The sequence below is a fragment of the Sarcophilus harrisii genome, chromosome 1 (assembly GCF_902635505.1).
Source record: "Sarcophilus harrisii chromosome 1, mSarHar1.11, whole genome shotgun sequence".
NCBI lineage: Eukaryota > Metazoa > Chordata > Mammalia > Dasyuromorphia > Dasyuridae > Sarcophilus > Sarcophilus harrisii.
Genome location: NC_045426.1, coordinates 189427562 through 189447094, shown reverse-complemented (window position 1 = coordinate 189447094; position 19533 = coordinate 189427562). Strand labels below are relative to the sequence as shown.

Below are 19533 nucleotides of genomic sequence, written 5' to 3'. Positions count from 1 at the left end.
ATCTAATCAAAGGTAATTAGTATTGATGGTTTTATTATGATCTGTATAATTTATTTGACTTTTTGTAAATACTTTTGTCACATAATGGCCAAAGACTTAGTATAAATATTCAGTTAAATTAAAGCCAAAAGACAAGATTTCTCAGGATACCTGAATTGACCAAATAGTTCTTGAGTTCTCTTCCCTTCTATTCTCTCATTTCTACTTCATCTTCCATCTTTTACTTTTTAACTCTTATCTATAGAAAATTAAGAAACAGCAAATTAAAGTTTAAAAAGTTAAATGAGCTATATAAAATTCATTTACATGCAAAAATAATTTTAAATGGAATACATTGAGATAATGCTACATTTATGAATCTGTAGCTAAAATAAAAAAAAAAAAAACCAGAAAGACAAAGAAATAAGAGAGATTAGCAAATACTATAAGCATGTTATTACACATTTCATTTTTGTAATCAATACAATTAGATTTTTAAAATTCTCAAAATTCAAGTTTTCCCAGCTTGATATCATTCCTTCGCCTATTTCCTAGTTGCTATGATAGTTTGATACTAGGTCCTGTGTTTTTCTTTTTCTATATTTTGATAGTGGGCAAGATTATCTTTTAACATCTGTTCACATGTTTTCAGGTAACAAAAGGAAATTTTGGCTACCTTTGGCTACCTACCTGGCTACTAACTCAGTCTCAAGTAGTTTTCCTTTTTTAAAAAACTATATTTTGTTTTCTTCATTGATAATGAAAATAAAACATGCCATACAGTTAAAATAGAGCTACACTTCTCAAATGTGATGGACTTCGAGGCCTCATTTTTGCTAACAAGAATGTCATTACTGCCCCACATAAGAGGGAAGAAACTAGTTGCATCATTTAATCTTTTTTTCCCGATTTATTATTGATCATGCCAAATCTCCTATTTAGAGGGTAATACTGCAGATATCCAGGCCCAAGATCATTTTAATGTAATTATCTCTTTGATTTCTGTAGGTTTGATGTTACTGCAATTTTAATATGCATCGAAGAAATGCTCTGGTCAATTTGTAGATCAGTACAAGAACTTTTGAATCCTTGTGAATGTATAAATGAAAAGATCTTGAAAATTCATACCCACTGTAATAATCTATTTACAACAATGATCATTTTGACATCACCATTAACAGAATTATATAAGTAAGTATATTGTTTATTATTTGCGGGTTGCATGATTTATACAAGTAATTGTTTTTCACAGATTACAGATTTAGAGAGGTGGATGGAACCTCAGAGGCCATTACGTCCAGCTGCTTCATTTTATAGATGAGGAAATGTTTGAGGTGGGATTTGAACCTCATATCTTCCAGATTCAGAGTCCAGTCCACTATCATTCAATGTAGTTTTCATTTTTAGCAAAAAGAAACACAAAACACACAGAATTATGAGTCATAATAATGAATTTCTAGTTCTGAATTACTAAAACTTTGTCCTATGATTTTAGATAATCACTAAACTTCATGTTACGAAGATAATACTTGCCTTTTCTACCTCACAGGGGTATCATATGGACTAAATAAAAATCTCATGTGAGGAAAGAATTTTGAAAACTAAAATCTCTATGCAAGTGAAATATAATGTAATTATTGCCTCAATTATGAAAATATGTGATGTACTTTTATTAGAGGGCTATAGAGACATCTCTTGTTAGCATGAAGATGATTTCAGGTTCATGAGAATTTTGAAGCTTCAAAAATTGTGAAATACTATGGAATTTTGATTGTTTTGATTAATTTTAAAATATCCTCAAAGGTAGCTATAGATGTTATAAATTAAAGTACTGGGCTACTGGTACAGTTGGTATGTCCTTATTGTAATGGTATTTGTGGTAGAATATTATTTGACACAGAAAAACTTCAAAACAGAATTTGAGTTAAACTCTAATCCCTATCTCCATTGCCCACCTCCATTCTCCTTGAACCAAATAGTAATTTCATCTAACTATATTTATGATTAGAAAGAAATTTTAATAACATTGCCATTACCTTGGTTAAATCAGGCCTACTAATATCTCTTTCTTTAACTCACTAGCTAGGATGAAGTAAAAATGATTATTTTCAGAGGATCTTCAATTCAAGACTTTTTTGTGTTCAAAATTCCAAAAGTAATTAACAATCTTTCTTTCAATTTCCCTATAATTTTCACCCACTCTTTGGCTTTTAACAAATTGGCTGCATACAGAGTATTCTCTGACAGCCTTAGGTTGAGAACTAATTTTAGAAGTGGAAAACTCAGGAAGGGGCAAGAAATAGTGAAATAAATGCCTTGGGCTTTAGATTTTATAATTTCATAATCATGAAAATCCCAGGGTATGAGACTCATATCTTAGGAAACTAAACCAAATTACCAGAGATGAAAAAATTGCCCTGCTTAACTATCCAGTGGATCATTTCATCTAAGAGTAACGCTCTGTGAAAATCAGGAACAAAGTTGGAAAATTTCATGGATTGGTCATGGTGAGCAATATTGAATTTCATGGTTTGTCACAGACTAATAGGAAAATATTAAAACAATAATGCATCTGTGTAACAAGTGCTTGTCAAATACTACATATTTTGTTAAGAATAAAGAATATATTCAATATTTTAATATTTGTCTCTTTACAGCAATATAAAGCTTTGATATCTCTGCCTTTTTGGCATTGTGCCCTAGACTCATTCAATGAATTTAAATTGCTAATTTCTATCAAGAATATTGTACATTGCTACACAATGAGTTATTAATGATTTTAATTGATATCAAGTACAAATAGAGTACTTTGTAGCATGAAAATCTACAATTAGGATGTAGGGACAAATTTATCCATTAAATAATATAAGAAAGACCAAATGAAATGGTTGACTTGAGTTTAAAAAAAAAAAAAAAAGGCCAAGATGATGGTAAAATCAAGCCCCAAATGGAATAAAATTCTGGAAATACTATGAAAGAATATACATACATCTAATCTATCTCTATATATGCATATATAGAGATAGATTAGATGTATGTATATATACATATATATGTATAGATAGATGTATGTATATTGATTGTATAGATAGATGTATGTATATTCATGTATATTATATGTATGTGTGTATACACACATACACATGAATATAGATATATATACACATATACCTAGAGAGAAGTACAGATGTATTTATGTGTATGTATGTATATATATGTATACACATACATATACATGGGTATAATTTTCTGGGTCAAAACAGATATTCCCAAAGCTTCTAAGTGAGTTTAAATAAATTTCAAATCAAATTCATAGGTATTCTCCTGTAGCATAAATTCCTACTTATGAGGTATATTCCATTTCTTGTTGATGAATGATCATTCCATATTGTCTCTCACAATAATAGGGAAAAAACACTAATGATCTTATGCCACAAATGAAACTCAACCTCATACAAACCTAGATAAAACACAAGAGTTGCACTTTTTCATGTTTTTTGCTTCTTAGATCAAAATGTGAGTTCTTTTTGTTATTTGTATTTTAGCAAGGGGTATATCAAATTGTATGCCATCAGAATTAAGCATCCAAATACTGATATGACTGAATTTTAGAAAATGCCTCTGAAAATGTCTCATGATAGCACACTTGTCATAAGCCTTTTTGTTTTATCTATTTTTGAAATTTACTGATATATTTTGTTTTGACACAATAACTTTTTTTTTCCAAGAAAAAGCTAAACAAGCCTCTCCATAAAGTACATTGGCTGAAAACGATGTACTAATTAGTAATGGAAAGGGAGGATGTGTCCATTGAGGCCATAAGCATTTATAGAAGGTAACTGACTTTATTCTGTATACTTTTAACATTTAAACTCAACATATTTTCCATTTTGAGTAGAGAATGGGGCACTAAGTCTCTCAGAAAAAAATAAGTGATTTGGAAAGCTTTTCAAAAGAGGCTATAACTCACAAATAGGTGTTCTTTTTTTTTTTAAACTCTATCTGTGTGGTACCTAGTATTTGTTAGGATATTGTAAAAGAAATACTATAGTTTAGTGTTCCACGGACTTGGAAAGATCTGCTGAGACAAAATGTATGTTCAGTATGTTTTCCAAATGTTTATTTAATTTAAAGCACCGTAGTAAACAAGGCATTGAAATCACTAGTCTTAGACCTAGGACTCTACTTTGGATGCACAAAACCATTTAGTCTAATTTGGTATCCAATAGGTTAAAAAAAAAAGAATTTAAAAATAATTTTTCCTGTGCCTTTTTATTTTTACATTACTTTCTTTTTTGATTATGTTCTTCCTTTCCTTCTTCCCCAGTGAGCTTATAACAAAGAGGATAGTAAACAAAACTAACATCAGTTAGTTCAGTTTCTTTTCTTTGCTTTTTTCCTTTCTTTTTCTTTTTTTGAGCAGGGTATGATCCTTTCTATCTATTTTGTTGTAGGTATTGTATATGTATTTATTTCCTGATTCTTCTTACTTAACTTTGTGTCAACTAATATGTCTTTCTATATATTTTTAAAATTCTTTATATTCATTGTTTCTTACGGTGAAGAAACAATATTACATTAATATATTACTATTTAAATCATTTCCTAGGGGATAAGCATCTACTTCGTTTTTATTTCTTTACGGCCACAAAAAGTGCTGCTATAAATATATTGGTGCTTTGAGAATCTTTATTTCTGTCTTTAACCTCCTTGAGATTTAAGCCTGCTGGTCGGATTTTCTCGGCAAACGCTATGGACATTTTAGTCATTTTTCTAGCGTAACTCTAAATTGTTTTCAAGAATTATTTAACCAGTTTATATCTCTATCAATAGTGTGTTATTGTGTTCATATTTCTGTAACTATTCCAACACTAATTATTCTAATCTCCTGTTATCTTTTCCAGTTTTAGAAGTATGAAGTGAAACCTCAGAATTGTTTTAACTTGCATTTTTCTTACCAATGGTGATTTGGAACGTTGTCTCATATAATGGTCCAAAGTTTATATTTCCTCTTTTGAGAACAGTTTGTTAAAAATCCTTGACCCCTTCTCAATGAGATAATTGTCCTTATAAGCTATAGATTTTCAGAGGATTAGTTGTAGAAACTTAACTGGATACTCTTAAGAGGAAAAAATGCAGTTATATACTTAAAAATAGTACTGAAATTTTTTTATGTGTCATTTCATGTGACTGTCCAAGTGTTACAGCACAAGATAATATGGAAGTATGTCATTTCAACACTTTTAGAATGCTAAAAAGTGGTGAGCCAAAATCTAGAATATTGGGCACTTGGCTCAAAGATAGAAGGTGCCTTCCAATATGTCAGTCATGTATCTAGCAGACACATTTTAAAATGACAATTGTGATTCCAAACATGAATCCAGAATGGGATGGGCAGTGCTTATAGGGACTTATAACCCTAGAAATGGTTCATGTTACTGTTTTTCTTTCCTTTCAGAACATAGCAACTAGTGTGATCTTTGGATTTGACTCTTTTTAAGTTTCTAAAATATGCATGTTCTGATGTAAATTACCAAAAAAAAAAATCAGATTTTCTTTGACTCTCCCATCTTACAATAATTCAATTCCCCCTCCTCACTTCCCACCATTACTTTTCTATGTAATTTACGGGAAATTTTCTCAAGAAAAAAAATGAGTAAATTGTCTTAATTTCTACACCTTAATTTACTAGAAACATTAATGTGGTAATAATTTTAACAAAATAAAATTCATTCAACAAAGATTTATTAAGAACTATTCGAACTAGGTAATTCATGTATCTGGTATCTTATATCTATAAGATGTACCTACAGGTTTATGTTGGAGCTAGCTCAGAAGATCAACTTTAGTTAAATACTGTTGCTTTCAATTATGATTCTTCTGATAGAATTCAGTTTATGAATGTAGCCATATTTGTTGCTCAATTGTTTCAGCTATCTTACTTACTCTTTGTGACTCCATTTAGAGTTTTCTTGGTGAAGATCCTAGAATGTGGTTTGCCCTTTTTTTTTCTCCAGCTCATTTTACAAATTAGGAAATAGAAGCAAACAGAATTAAGTGACTTTTCCAGTTCAGATAACTACTAAGAGTCTGAGGTTAGATTTGAACTCGGGACCAGCAGTCTATTCTCAGCACCTCCTAGCAATCCTTGTAGCCATATAGCATCAAGAATGTGTGTGTGTGTGTGTGTGTGTGTGTGTGTGTGTGTGTGTGTGAATCTTTATATAATTGTCATTTCATCAGTATAGAGAACTCCTGCAACTTTTAGTTTAGAGAATGACCTGGAACACTGAGAAATTAAGTGAGATAGTTCATATGTAGGCCTTATGCCTGGGTCTTCCTGACTCAGCCCAGCTTTTAGCCAACATACCACATCCCCTTTCACTTAGAAATAAGAATGTGGGCTTTTGTGATGGGGGACTGGTAGGCATCATTAAAATTGTTACACAGGGGCAGCTAGGTGGTACAGTGGATAGAGCACCAGCCCTGAAGTCAGGAGGACCTGAGTTTAAATCTGGCCTCAGACACTTCCTAGTTGTGTGACCCTAGGCAAGTCGCTTAATCCCAATTGATTCAGCAAAAAATAAATGAATAAATTAATAAATAAAATAAAATTGTTAGACAATTTTCCACAGACTGTGATTCAGCCCCCCAAAATCCCAAATGTATGTGATATCCATTATCAAAAACTTGGATATATGGTCAGGAAAAATAATGTAAAGATCATTGGATTCCCAGAAAAGGATAATGGCATGCAAAAAAAAAAAAAATACCCTAAAAAAATACCCTAAGTACAGTATTTAAGGAAAATATAAAAGAATAATCAGAAGAATTGGAACTAGAGGAAAAAGTAATGATAGACAGAATCTACTACTTTCTACCAAAGAGGAACCCCATACTTAAATATCTAGAAATGTGCTTGCCAAGCTCCAGAATCCAGAGATAAAAGAAAAAAAAATACTTAAAGCAAATAGGAAGAGACCATATGCCAAGGAACTGTAGCCAAAATCATAGGTTCAATAGGGGTAGGGGGAAATGTAGAGATAAAAGGAGTGCATAAGGAGGGACTAAAGAAATAGGGATTTTTAAAATTTCTTTTAATTATTTATGATAATTGATGTGCCACAGAATATAGTTGAAACAAGGAGGTATGGTGTAGTTAATGTATCTCTGATAAAATTCATTTTTATCTGAGTCTAGCAAGATAAGATTTAAAACAAAACAAATTAAACTTACATGGCTGAAGAGTGTTTGAAGGTGGGGAGAGAGGGGAAATGAAAGAGGAGATATCCACAGGCAAAGGAAACTATAACTGTGGACATTGATTTAAAAAGAAAAAGTGCAAAACCAAGTGATTTAAGTCTGGACTGGGACAATAAGAGGAAAGGAGAAAACTCAGATTGTTTCAAGAAATTTAAATACAGATACCTAGTATTAACTTCTCTTCACTACATTTTCTTTCCTCATAAGTTTGTGGGAAAACAAAAAGTTAAAATAAAAACCAAATAAACACAATAGCGATTAAGAATAACATAAACTTATCCATAAAATGGAGGAAGAATGAATGAGAAAACAAAAGTCTCCCTAATTTTTTTCATAAAAAGTATGTTAAATTTTCCAGAGTTATTTTGAGGGGATAGAATAGAATTTAATATCCCTCAGTTGAATACATGAAAGTAGGAATGGCAATCATGATCTGAGATAATGCAATAGTAAAAATCAACATGGATAAGAGAAATAAACAAGGAAACTACATTATACAATAGATATAAAAGACACCATAGATAATAGAACACTATTAATGTTAAATATAAGAACTTTGAAAGATAAAGCATTTAAGCACTCAATAGAAAACCTAGGAAGCTTTGGATAGGTCTGATATATTAATAATTGTTGGGTTTATGGTTGTTCTTTAAATTAATATAAAATAAGCAAAAAAATAAAGTTGAGGATCTCAAAAGATACTGAGAAAAAGTAGGTAAGATCTTTGGTGATTGCAGAATGGAAATTAAAAGAAGTATGCTTTTTCAGCATTGTATGACACTATTACAAAAATTGACTATATGATAGGACATAAAAATTTTATAAACAAATATATAACTATATTATTATTAAAGATATAATTTTAGATCACATCACAATAAAATTATTAATCAGATAAGGCAATTATGAACAAAAGATTTAGAGTTAATCTAACAGGTATTATAGTAGTCATAAAAAAACTTACTAAAATTTATGGGAGGAAACTAAAATAATCCTATGGAGAAATTTTATATTTTGAAACACTTATATCAACAATGTGTACAAGAAGAATACCTAGAAAATCAAGTTTAGTAAACCCCAAATTAGCACAAAATAGTTATTTTTAAAAGAGAAGAAAATTTAAGTGTAATCTTAAAATCATGATTGAAGTGATCACTGAGTTAATTATGAAAAATGCATCAATTAAAATAGACAAAACAGCTAATTTGGATAAAAAGGAGAGGAAAACAAAATAAAAATTTGAAGGGAAAATTAGTAACATGGAAAATTAAAGATATAATAAGAAATTATTAGAAACTATTAAATTATAAGCCAAAAAAACCTAAAAATGGAAACAAGTTACTTATAAAAATACAAAATACTCTGATAACATAGCAGTAAAGAAGCCAAGCAACCTTATATCAAACCAAGAAACTGAGTCAGCAATAGATTTCAATGGGAAAAAAATTTCTTTTATGAGACAAAAATCCTATTACTTAAGCCAGGGAGACAGGAGACTACAGACCATATAGGATTCTGAAATCACATGATCATAGAGCTGGAAGGTCCTTTAGAAGCAAAGTTCCTTACTTTAATGAGAGCTTAAGTGACAGTTTTAAAGTCACACAAGTAACAATCGTGGGGTTTAAAGCAAGATCATCTGGTTTCATCTTTTGCCACTTCACCAGGATGTTTCCATTAATGAATACTGATGCAGAAATATGAGATAGGAAGGAAGCTGCAATAACATTTTCCAAGAATCATTTACCCTGAATATGTTGGATTTATGGTAGGAATGAATGGATGTTTCCAACATTAATAAAGCTACAGATACTATGAATCACACTAATAACAGAATTAATAACAATTTTGATGCTAATGTCAAGAAATGCATAAATAAGCCATTGACAAAATATAGCAGTTCATTTTTTCAAAAAAGAATTAACATATGGATACAAGAATTTTTCCTAAATATGAGTAAATCTATCTAAAACTAAGGAATATTATAGAAACTTTCTTTAAAAAATCAGGAATGAAGCAGTTTCATCACTATCATTTGATTTAGTGTTACTGATACTAGCTATATTAAATTAGAAATTGTGATAAACATAGCCAAGGAGGTGGGTGTTGTTACTGTCCCTGTGGCCAAAAATATAGTTTATATGAAAAACCTATAAATTCAAAAAAAATATTAACTGAAACAATAGATTTAGTTAAAAATTTTCTTGGTGGTGTTGTTCAGTCATTTCAGGCCTATCTGATTTTTTGTGACCCCATTTGGGATTTTCTTGGCAAAGATATTAGTGATTTGCCATTTCCTTCTCTAGTTCATTTTATAGATGAAGAACTGAGGCAAGCTGAGTTAAGTGTATTAACCAGGATAAGACAGCTAGTAAAAATAAAATATTAAATAAGCAATATACAAAATAAATTCACAGAAATCATCAATCATTTTGTAAGTAATTCAGTAAAAGATACAAAAAGAAATACCATTCAGAATGAATAAATCCCATTTTGATGTTAACTTATTAAGATATACAAAAATTGAAAATCATTCTTTTTAAAACTATATACTTATATATTTGAGACATTAATTATTAATGAAGGAGGACTGCAATTTAATAAAAATAATACTGCCTAAATTCATTTGCATGTTTAATACTATACCAATCAAACTACCATCGATTTACTTTAGATGAATTTTTCCAAATAAAAACTAAATTCAACTGCAGAAACAAAAGATCTAAAATGTCATGGGAAATAATGGGAAAAGTTGGAATGGAGGAAGGAGAAGGCATTACTAGAACTCATAATCTATACAATAAATTAGTAACCATCAAAATTATTTGATGCTGGTTTAAAAATAGAATATATTGGTAGAACTAGATAAGCATAATTCAGAAACAGTTGAAACATAGTACCCTATAATTCAATAAACCAAAGAACATTTACTCACGGAGAACCATTCAGTAAGAACTACTGGGAAAACTGGGAAGCAGTTTGTATCATAAATCACAAAATTTTACAAATGGATATGCCACCAAAATACAAAAAGTCATTATTTTTATCTTTTTTATTAAAGCTTTTTAATTTTTAAAACATATGCATGGATAATTTTTCAACATTAACTCTTGCAAAACCTTGTGTTCCAATTTTTCATTCTTTCTCAACCATGCATCCCCTAGATGGCAAGTAATCCAATATATGTTAAACATGGTAAAATATATGCCAAATCCAACATATGCATACATATTTATACAGTTATCTTGCTGCACAAAAAAAATCAGATCAAAAAGGGAAAAAATTAGAAAGAAAACAAAATGCAAACAACAACAAAAGAGTGAAAATGCTATGTTGTGAACCACACTCAGTTCCCATAGGCCTCTCTCTGGGTGAAGATGGTTCTCTTCATCACTAAACAATTGGAAATGGTTTGAATCCTCTCATTGTTGAAGAGAGCCACATCCATCAGAATTGATCCTCATATAGTCTTCTTCTTGCTGTGTATCTCCTGGTTCTGCTCATTTCACTTAGCATCAGTTCATGTAGTTCTCCCCAGGCATCTTTGAAATCATGCTGCTGGTCGTTTCGTACAGAGCTATGATATTCCATAACATTCATATACCACAATTTACCCAACCATTCTCCAGTTGATGGGCATCCATTCATTTTCCAGTCTCTTGCCACTACTAAAAGGGCTGCCACAAACATTATTGCACATATGGGTCCCTTTCTTTCCTTTAAGAAATCTTTGGGATATAAGCCCAGTAGAAACACTGCTGGATCAAAGGGTATGCACAGTTTGATAACTTTTGAGCATAGTTCCAAATTGCTCTCCAGAATGGTTGGATCCATTCACGTTTCTACTAACAATGTATCAGTGTTCCAATTTTCCCACATCCCCTCCAACATTCATCAATCTGACAGATGTGTAGTGGTATCTCAGAGTTGTCTTAATTTGCATTTCTCTGATCAGTAATGATAGAGTACCTTTTCATATGTCTAGAAATTGGTTTTAATTTCTTTATCTGAAAATTGTTCATATTCTTTGATCATTAATTATTTGGAGAATGACTTGAATTCTTATAAATTTGAGTCAGTTCTCTATATTTTTAGAAATGAGGCCTTTATCAGAACCTTTGAATGTAAAAGTGCTTTCCTAGTTTATAGTCATCTTTTTTTTTTTAAATAGAAGGATGTTAATTTCACAAATATGGTTAGAGGAGAAGTCTTAATCAAACAAGGGTTAGGCATAGTCATTAAAGACAATCTAGATGGTTTAAATTATTTAAAATGAAAGAGCAAAATCTGTACAGCTATAAGAAGATTCATTTTGGAATTAACATTTGCTTTATATATCTCTAGTATCCAAAATATATTGGGATTGACATAAACATATCCAATTGTGATTATTCCCTGATCAAAGGATTTTAAAGTTTTTCAAGAGGAAATGGTCAAGAACCATGAAAAAATGTTCCATGCTATTAATAATGACTGTAAAGCCAATTAAAACCACACTGAGGTTTTGATTTTTAATTTTTTTTTTTTTTACCAGAGTTCTTATTTTGTCGGTACAAAGACCTTTGGATGAAGAATTTCTTCTAAATTGGCACCTTCTTTGCAACATGTTTCATGGGTGTCCCTGAGAGGTTAAGTGGCCCTTGAGCTCATAGCTAATATATGCCAGAATCAGTATTTGAACTCCGTTCTCTCTGAGTCTGAGGCTGGCTCTGAACACTAAACTCTGCTACATATAAAGGTTTCAGGAAAGAGGTTGGATGATAAATGTTGGAAATTATTATTATTGGAGAGATTATGGGAAGACATGAAAACTAATGTATCATTATTAATGTTGTAAATTGCTTCTAGAAAACAATTGTAATTATGTGAGAAAAAATTGAGCTAATGATTGCCACTCTAGTTCATATACTTTCAAAGAGGTGAAAGAAAAATGTGCACACAGATAGACAGATAAAAGGTAGATTCTGTGCCAAAATATTCCTAGAAAAACTGGAAGCAAAATAGATGACCATCAGTTGTGAATATGAGTGTAATAAAATATCATTGTATTGTAAAACATTATGCATGTAAGGAGTTTGGAGAAACATTCATTAGCCATTGGTGTATCAAAAAAGAATGCAGAAGTGCTTAAGTTTCATCTTCAAGGGAAAGATGAACTCTGAGGTGGATGTGAGAACTGGAGACAGGAGATAATGTTGTGAGATGTTGGATTCTGCCAACAGGCCAATACTTAAACTTCATCTAAACATTTTCAGGATTATTGAGTGGGCATTATCTCCTTCCAGTCCAGAGGTTTAGCCTCTTCTTTTTCCTAGTGGTTGTCTTCTTCAATGCTTTCTTGTCCCCTCATTGGACACTGGACCTTGATATCTTTTGAATATCTCTAAGCTTAGAGATGGATAACTTCAGAACAGTAGTCACTTAGCTCCTCTTTGGGAAAGGAAGCAGAAAGGGAAAAGAACACCCTCCCCTTTTCCTCCCAGCTCTGGGGGGGTGGGAGTGGGGTTTGGTGATAGAGAGCATATTTCCTGCCAGATTGGATAATCTTAAAACAAGAAAAAAAAAGTTAGTTTCTTATTTTTAAAAAGCTCTTCTAACTCAGGAGTCAAGGATGATATTGCTTTGCTGTGGAGGTTTTCCTGGAGTCAGCCTTAGTCTCAGTTGAAATAAATAATTACTCCAAAAATCGCAGCCAGCTGATAAAAAAATGCGAACGTTTATTTCTCCTTCCAAAATTAGCCCAGTTAGTTGAGGCTTATCTCTCTGCCTGCCTCCAAGAGATCTTGCAGCTTTGTCCTTGGCTTCTGCCTCTGCTTTCTTCAGCCTCCAGTCAGCTCCAACTCGTGGCTTCTCAATCTCCAGTCTGTCCCAAGCTCCAAGAGCTCCCTCTATTTATGTGATCTCCCAAAGGTTAACTCCACCTTCTGTAGGGAGAGGGATTCTGGGTTATCTCCCAGAGTGCTCTCTGGTCCTGAGAGAGGTGTGAATTCAGACTAAGCCTATATGTGTGAACTCCATTGAGTACTTAGATACTTATGAGCTCTCTAAAGGTGTGAACACAAGCATTGTTTCCATCAGTTGTACTTCTTACTTAGTTCAAGTTCTGGCCCAAAATAACTCTTTCTAAGATTAAATCAACTCCAATGTCTTAACACTTTGTAAAGATTCCAACATCTCCCCTTTTCTTTTGATTTAGAACATAGGTGGTCATAACCTCCTTGACTTCTTAAAGAGGTGAGAACTCCAGAAAGGTGATCATGCCTTCCCTGACATCTCAGGAAGGGAGATGAAAATACCAAAGGAAATAGAAAATCAAATCAGATTAGGGGGTTTCTTGAAGGGCTCACTTGAAACAAGGTGTACATAAATCCATCAATATGGTAGACATTATACATAGTTACATAAGCACATAGCAATATAACATAGGCTAGTAGTAATGTAACAAACAACATGAATTAACATGAGAATTTACACATTTACACCTTGTCCATTAGTTCATGTGCCAGGAATCCAATGATTCCTGTAAGCTTTGAGGTAAACAGTTTTTCATATACAACATTATACATGTCCATAAGTTCTAAAAATAGTCCAAAAGGAACCCATTGTCCATCAATATAACACAGTCTAGTAGCAATGTAACAAATAACATGAATCAACATGAGAATTTGTACAATTGTTCATAAGTCCTAGAAATAGTCCCAAAGTCCATTGTCCCATTGTCCATTAATGTGCCAAGAATCCAATAATAGATTTTAAAGTTATTTTAACATTCTCATTATCAGCCATGCTCTTTCAGTATCAAATGTTTCTTGAATCTTCTTTGTTTTGAAGAACTTGAAACAATCTCTTGTGTTAGAAATCCAATGATTTCTGACGATTTTAAAGTTCTTTTAACAGTCTCATTGTCAGCCAATGCTCCTTCAGTGTCAAATGTTTCTTGAATCTTCTCCTTTGTTTTGAGGTCTTTCTCTTTATCATCTGGTAATTATATTGGAGCTGTTTGCACTGGACACTGCCCTGTCTGGTAAAAAGTCCTGTATTCTCCCCAACTGTAATCCTGATTGCTTTTCTGTTGGTTGATGACATCAGAGTCCTGAATTTCTAAAGACTCTCTGGGTGTAACCTCAGCTGCTATCATGCCCCACCCGTCCTTTGATTGATACTTAGGAGCTGAGCCCTGCCTCTTCTCTGGGTTAGTCTACATTCAGAGGCCCAGTGAAAGCCTGGGTTGCATTTTGGACCTGGGGTTTTGGGTTTTCTCTCACCCTGTCTTCTCATTCTATCTCCATATCTGCATTGGGCCCTCACATGTCCAACTTTTCCACACTGAAAACATCGATGAGTTTCTCTAGAATTCTGTTGCCAAGAAAGACCCTGTCTTCCCATGTTCATCATAGTTTGGGTATAATAAGCATTTGTGCCCACTGTGGCACAGCGTCTTATGATATCCTCTAAAAGAGCATCTTTGTCTAGTCCCCATATAATTCTTTTGCAAATCTCATTGGCATTTTCCTCAGCCTTTCCATTTCCTTAATGTCTTGTCATTATTTCTGTAGCAGCATTATCTCCAATGGTTCTGATTACAGTTGTTTGCAAACGTCCCACAAAATCTGCAAAAGGTTCATTGGGACCTTGCTCTATTTTTGTGAAAGCTTTATTTCCATCGTTTTTTCCAGGGAGAGAATTCCAAGCTTTTATTGCAGCTTTAGAAATCTGGGAGAGAATTCCAAGCTTTTATTGCAGCCTTAGAAATCTGCTGATACACTGTTATAGGATAATAAATCTGTTCTGAATTCTCTGCAACACTTTGCCATTTAAAAATGACAAAGGACCTATATCCTTCAGATTTGAGTCACTGTCATGATCACATAACCAACAGGCCTAAATATTGACCCAACACATGTGGGGTTAATAAAAGCAACTCTGAGCATGCTCCCTGACATAGTACTTAATTGTAGTGAAAAGGATTCTATTAGTGTACTATTAATAGATTTTTCTTTGAGATTTAACTTGATATAGAAAGTTTAATCATGAGAAGTTTGATATGATGCATTGTCATTGGATTTTTTTCAGTTAATAGCAACACATGAAATTAATAAAATAAAGATGTCCAGTCCTATCAACTATTTGATTTCTTTTTGGGAGTAGAGTGTTGTTTTGTTTTTTAATTTATTTTATTTGAAAAAACAGAGTAATAAAAAAAAAGAAAAACAGAAAAGGAATACAAAACAAAATAATGCAAAACAAAGAACATTGTCATGTGCCCAGCAGAACATCAGAGAGGATTCAAATGACTAGATCAAGAAAATATAAATATATATAATATATATTTATTAATAGAAGAAATTATATTCCCAAATGTCCATTTTTCTTTACTTTCCTGTAAATTGTTCTTTAGTTCTCTTAAGATATAAACATCTTATTTGCTTTATTCTTTTTTTCCCTTTCATCTCCAACTATCCCCAAGCAAGCTGCAGTTAAGAAAAGATATATTTGTGTATACATATCTAGATATATACATATATACACACACTCATACATACACACATACACATATCTCACATATATACGTCTTTCTTATCCTTGCTGCTTCTTTAATTAAATTCTGCTCCATAATTTGCCTTGCTGTTACTTAACCTCTCCCCCCATCCAAAGATTCCCCTCCCTTGTCTTCTTTCCTCACTTTTTGCTTTCCCTTCCATTCATCCCTCCTCCCTTATTTCTATAAATTTTGGAGGGTGCTATACCCTTCATGGTATCTATGTACTGTTGCCTATTTAATCCATTCCTGACATGAGTAGGTTTTCAGAGCTACAAGTCTTCCTTCCCTCCTAATGCTTCTATGTCTATTCTTCTTCTGTACCTCATTTGTATAATATGACTACTATTTTTACCTTAAGCCTGACAATCTTTCTTTTGAGCTACTCTCTTGTTGATGTGAATCTGAAACATATAGTATACATTTCTCATGTAAAAAAAGCCCAAAACTATAAACAATTTGTCCATATTGAGTTCCTTAAAATTGATCTTTGATATTTGCTTTTATATGTTAAATTTTCTGTTAAGTTCAGGTTTGGTTGATAGAAAGTCCTGAAAATCTGCAAGTTTGTTGAAGGTCCATTTTTTTATCATTCAAAAATATTGGTAATTTTAAAAATAATTATAACTTTTTATTGACAGAACCCATGCCAAGGTAATTTTTTACAACATTATCCCTTGCAATCACTTCTGTTCCGATTTTTCCCCTCCCTCCCTTCACTCTCTCTCCCAGATGGCAAGCAGACCTATACATGTTAAATATATCACAGTATATCCTAGATACAATATATGTGTGCAGAACCAAACAGTTCTCTTGTTGCACAGGAAGAATTGGATTCAGAAGATAAAAATAACCGGGGAAGCAAAAAAAAATACAAACAGTATACATTCATTTCCCAGTGTTCTTTCTTTGGATGTAGCTGCTTCTGTCCATCATTGATCAATTGAAACTGATCTTCTCTGTCAAAGAAATCCACTTCCATCAGAATACATCCTCATACACTTTCATTGCTGAAGTATATAATGATCTCCTGGTTCTGCTCATTTCACTTAGCATCAGTTCATGTAAGTCTCTCCAAGCCTCTCTGCATTCATCCTGCTGGTCATTTCTTACAGAACAATAATATTCCATAACATTCATATACCACAATTTACCCAACCATTCTCCAATTGATGGGCATCCATTCATTTTCCAGTTTCTAGCTACTATAAACAGGGCTGCCACAAACAAAAAAATATTGGTAATTTTTCTGGATATTATTATTTTTTTTTTTTTTGCTGCACGCCTATTTCTTTTGATTGTTGATAGATATGATTCCAGGACCTGTGGTTTTTTTATTGTAGCTGCTGATGAGTCTTATATAGTTGTAATTGTAGCTCCAGGGTAATTGAATGTTCTTGCAAAATTTTCTCTTTGATCTGGGAATTTCGAAGTTTGGCAGTAATATTCCTATGGGTTTTCCACAAAAGATCTCTTTGAGGTCTTGATTGGTAGATTTTTTCTATTTCTATTTTCCCCTTATGTTCTGTCACTCCAGGACAATTTACTTGGATTATTTCTTGCATTATTGTGTCAAAGTTCTCTTTTTGATCACAACTTTCTGGCAGTCCAATTATTTTTATGTTTTTCTCGATCTGTTCTCTAGATCTGTCATTTTTCTTATAAGATTTTTCACATTCTGTTCTATTTTTTCATTCTTTATAATCTGTCTTGCTATTTCTTAATCTCTCATAGCTTCACTGACTTCCTCTTGCCCAATTCTAATTTTCAAAGAATTATTTTCATCTTTGAGACTCTACCTCTTTTTCTAGTTAACCAATTTTTTTTCATCTTTTTGTTTTTCTTGGATTTTGTTTTTGTTTTTAGTTTTTCCTCAAAGTCTCTCATTTGGTTTTTAAATTCTTTTTTTGAGTTCTATAAATTCTCTCTGGATGGGAAGCCAGTTCACATTACTCTTGGGGGTAGAAGCTTTTTTTTCCTAAAGTATTCTCCTCTGAAGATGAACCCTGATCTTCCCTGTTCCCATACATAGTATGTTTCAATGGTGGGGTTCTTTCTTTGCTGGTTCATTTTTTTTTAATAAGAGGTATCAGTGTAAGCACCTGTAATTGTGGGGTGGGAGAGATGGTGCCTCAAGTTTCCTTCAGCTGCCCCTCTGACCAAGAACCCCAAACCAAGAGCTCCATCCTCCTGCAAGTGCCCACAGCCAGCAGCACCTGTGCCCTGCTGTCTCTGCATTCACCAGGTGTTAGTTCCTTCTCATCTAAGGCCGCCTCTTAGCACCACAGACTCCACAAAGAGTCCTGGAAGGGAAAGTCTCTCTGGTTCCCGTTGAGGCTCTAGCCACCCCCAGCTAGCTCCAGGGTTTCCTACTTGATGTTTTTGCGAGGTAGCCTGGAGGTGTTTGCACTTTAGACAGGTTAATTCTCAGGCTGGAGTCTTTCTTTAGATCTTCTGTGGTTGTATGTGGAGGACACTTGTTCTGGCCCAAAGCTTCTTGATTTTGCACCAGCCTATGTTCGTCCTGAAATGCGATTTTATTCCATTTGTGGGGAAATCAGGAGAGGTTGAAATTTACCAACATACTTCTTCATCTTCCCAGAATCCTGCCCTTGATTTCTTTAGTATTAGTGTGGAAAGGGGAGAAAATAAAGGAGGGGAAGAGTTGAGTGGGAGGAAGAAAAGGATACTTAGACACATACAAGGTTTAAATTATTTGCAAATATTAACTGTTGATACTTTTTGATTTTAATTATGATAGCAAAAGAATATATATACACATATATACGCATACATATGATCTTTTCTACCTATGTAAAAGGCTATTTCCTACATGTTGTGATTAAGGACCACCAAATAGGCCTTCCTAACAAAAGATAGCTCTCTCTAATTACTGCTTGAAATTCCATTAGTGATAAATTGGAGGGAATGGGAAGTATTAACAGATAGCTACTTTTAAAGTGGAAATACCCTGGAAATTGGGATAAACAATCATTATATAAGTATGTTCAACAATAAGTAGTAGATATTCTGAGATACAAAGATAGTTTATGACCCTGTTAACACATTAGTGTTATTCAGGTCTTTGGAATCTTTCTATGAACAAGTTTAAATTCATCAGTATGCTAAAGGATAAAAGGGATAACTTTGGATTTTAGACCACAGTGGGGAAAGACAAGGTTGATTTAGAGAGCACAAAGCAACATGAGAGTTTTCCATATTGGCTGATGAAGGCAAAAAAAATGTGTAAAAGAAAAGAAGAAAAAAGAACCATAATGGAAATAAGGAAAACATACCACCTGCATTATGATTTGGCCCAAGGTTGACTGAATCCATATACCAGACCTTCTGTGGTTTGAGTTCTTGATTTCAGATGTTGTTGTATTTTGGAATGGGAAGAAAGCTTGGAAACTTAATAATCATTCTGTGCATCCGATAGTCCATTTAATTATTTTTTAAAAGGAGTAATTACATCCCCATATAGAAATGCTATTGTGTTTCATGAGGAAAACATGCTACAGCTCATGCAATTATATTTTATCTTCTACTCTGAATTATTTATACCACCCCCTCTTTCTAACCCTACAACAAAACATCATTAGAATATATCTTGTAGCTATCTCATCATTTCATTCCTCCATTGAGGCTTGTGGATCAATTCTCACCCTGTTATACTCTCCAGAATAATGAAACTAATTTGGGATCTTGCTGTGGAATTAAATGCTCATACAGATCCCTCCCCCTCTGAGACT

General features: G+C 32.8%; 1 protein-coding gene across 3 annotated transcripts in view; it reads left to right on the top strand.

Annotated features, from left to right (window-relative positions):
- KIAA0825 (KIAA0825 ortholog) overlaps positions 1-19533 on the top strand; it is a 540869-nt gene that overhangs the window by 186481 nt on the left and 334855 nt on the right. For 2 of the 3 annotated variants that reach the window (XM_031949172.1, XM_023496065.2), the window contains exon 11: positions 988-1170. In XM_031949172.1, the coding sequence (XP_031805032.1) occupies positions 988-1170 (183 nt within the window). Of the gene's footprint in view, positions 1-987; positions 1171-3707; positions 3772-19533 lie in introns of those variants that run through there. The other variant, XM_031949211.1, reaches the window with a different exon arrangement.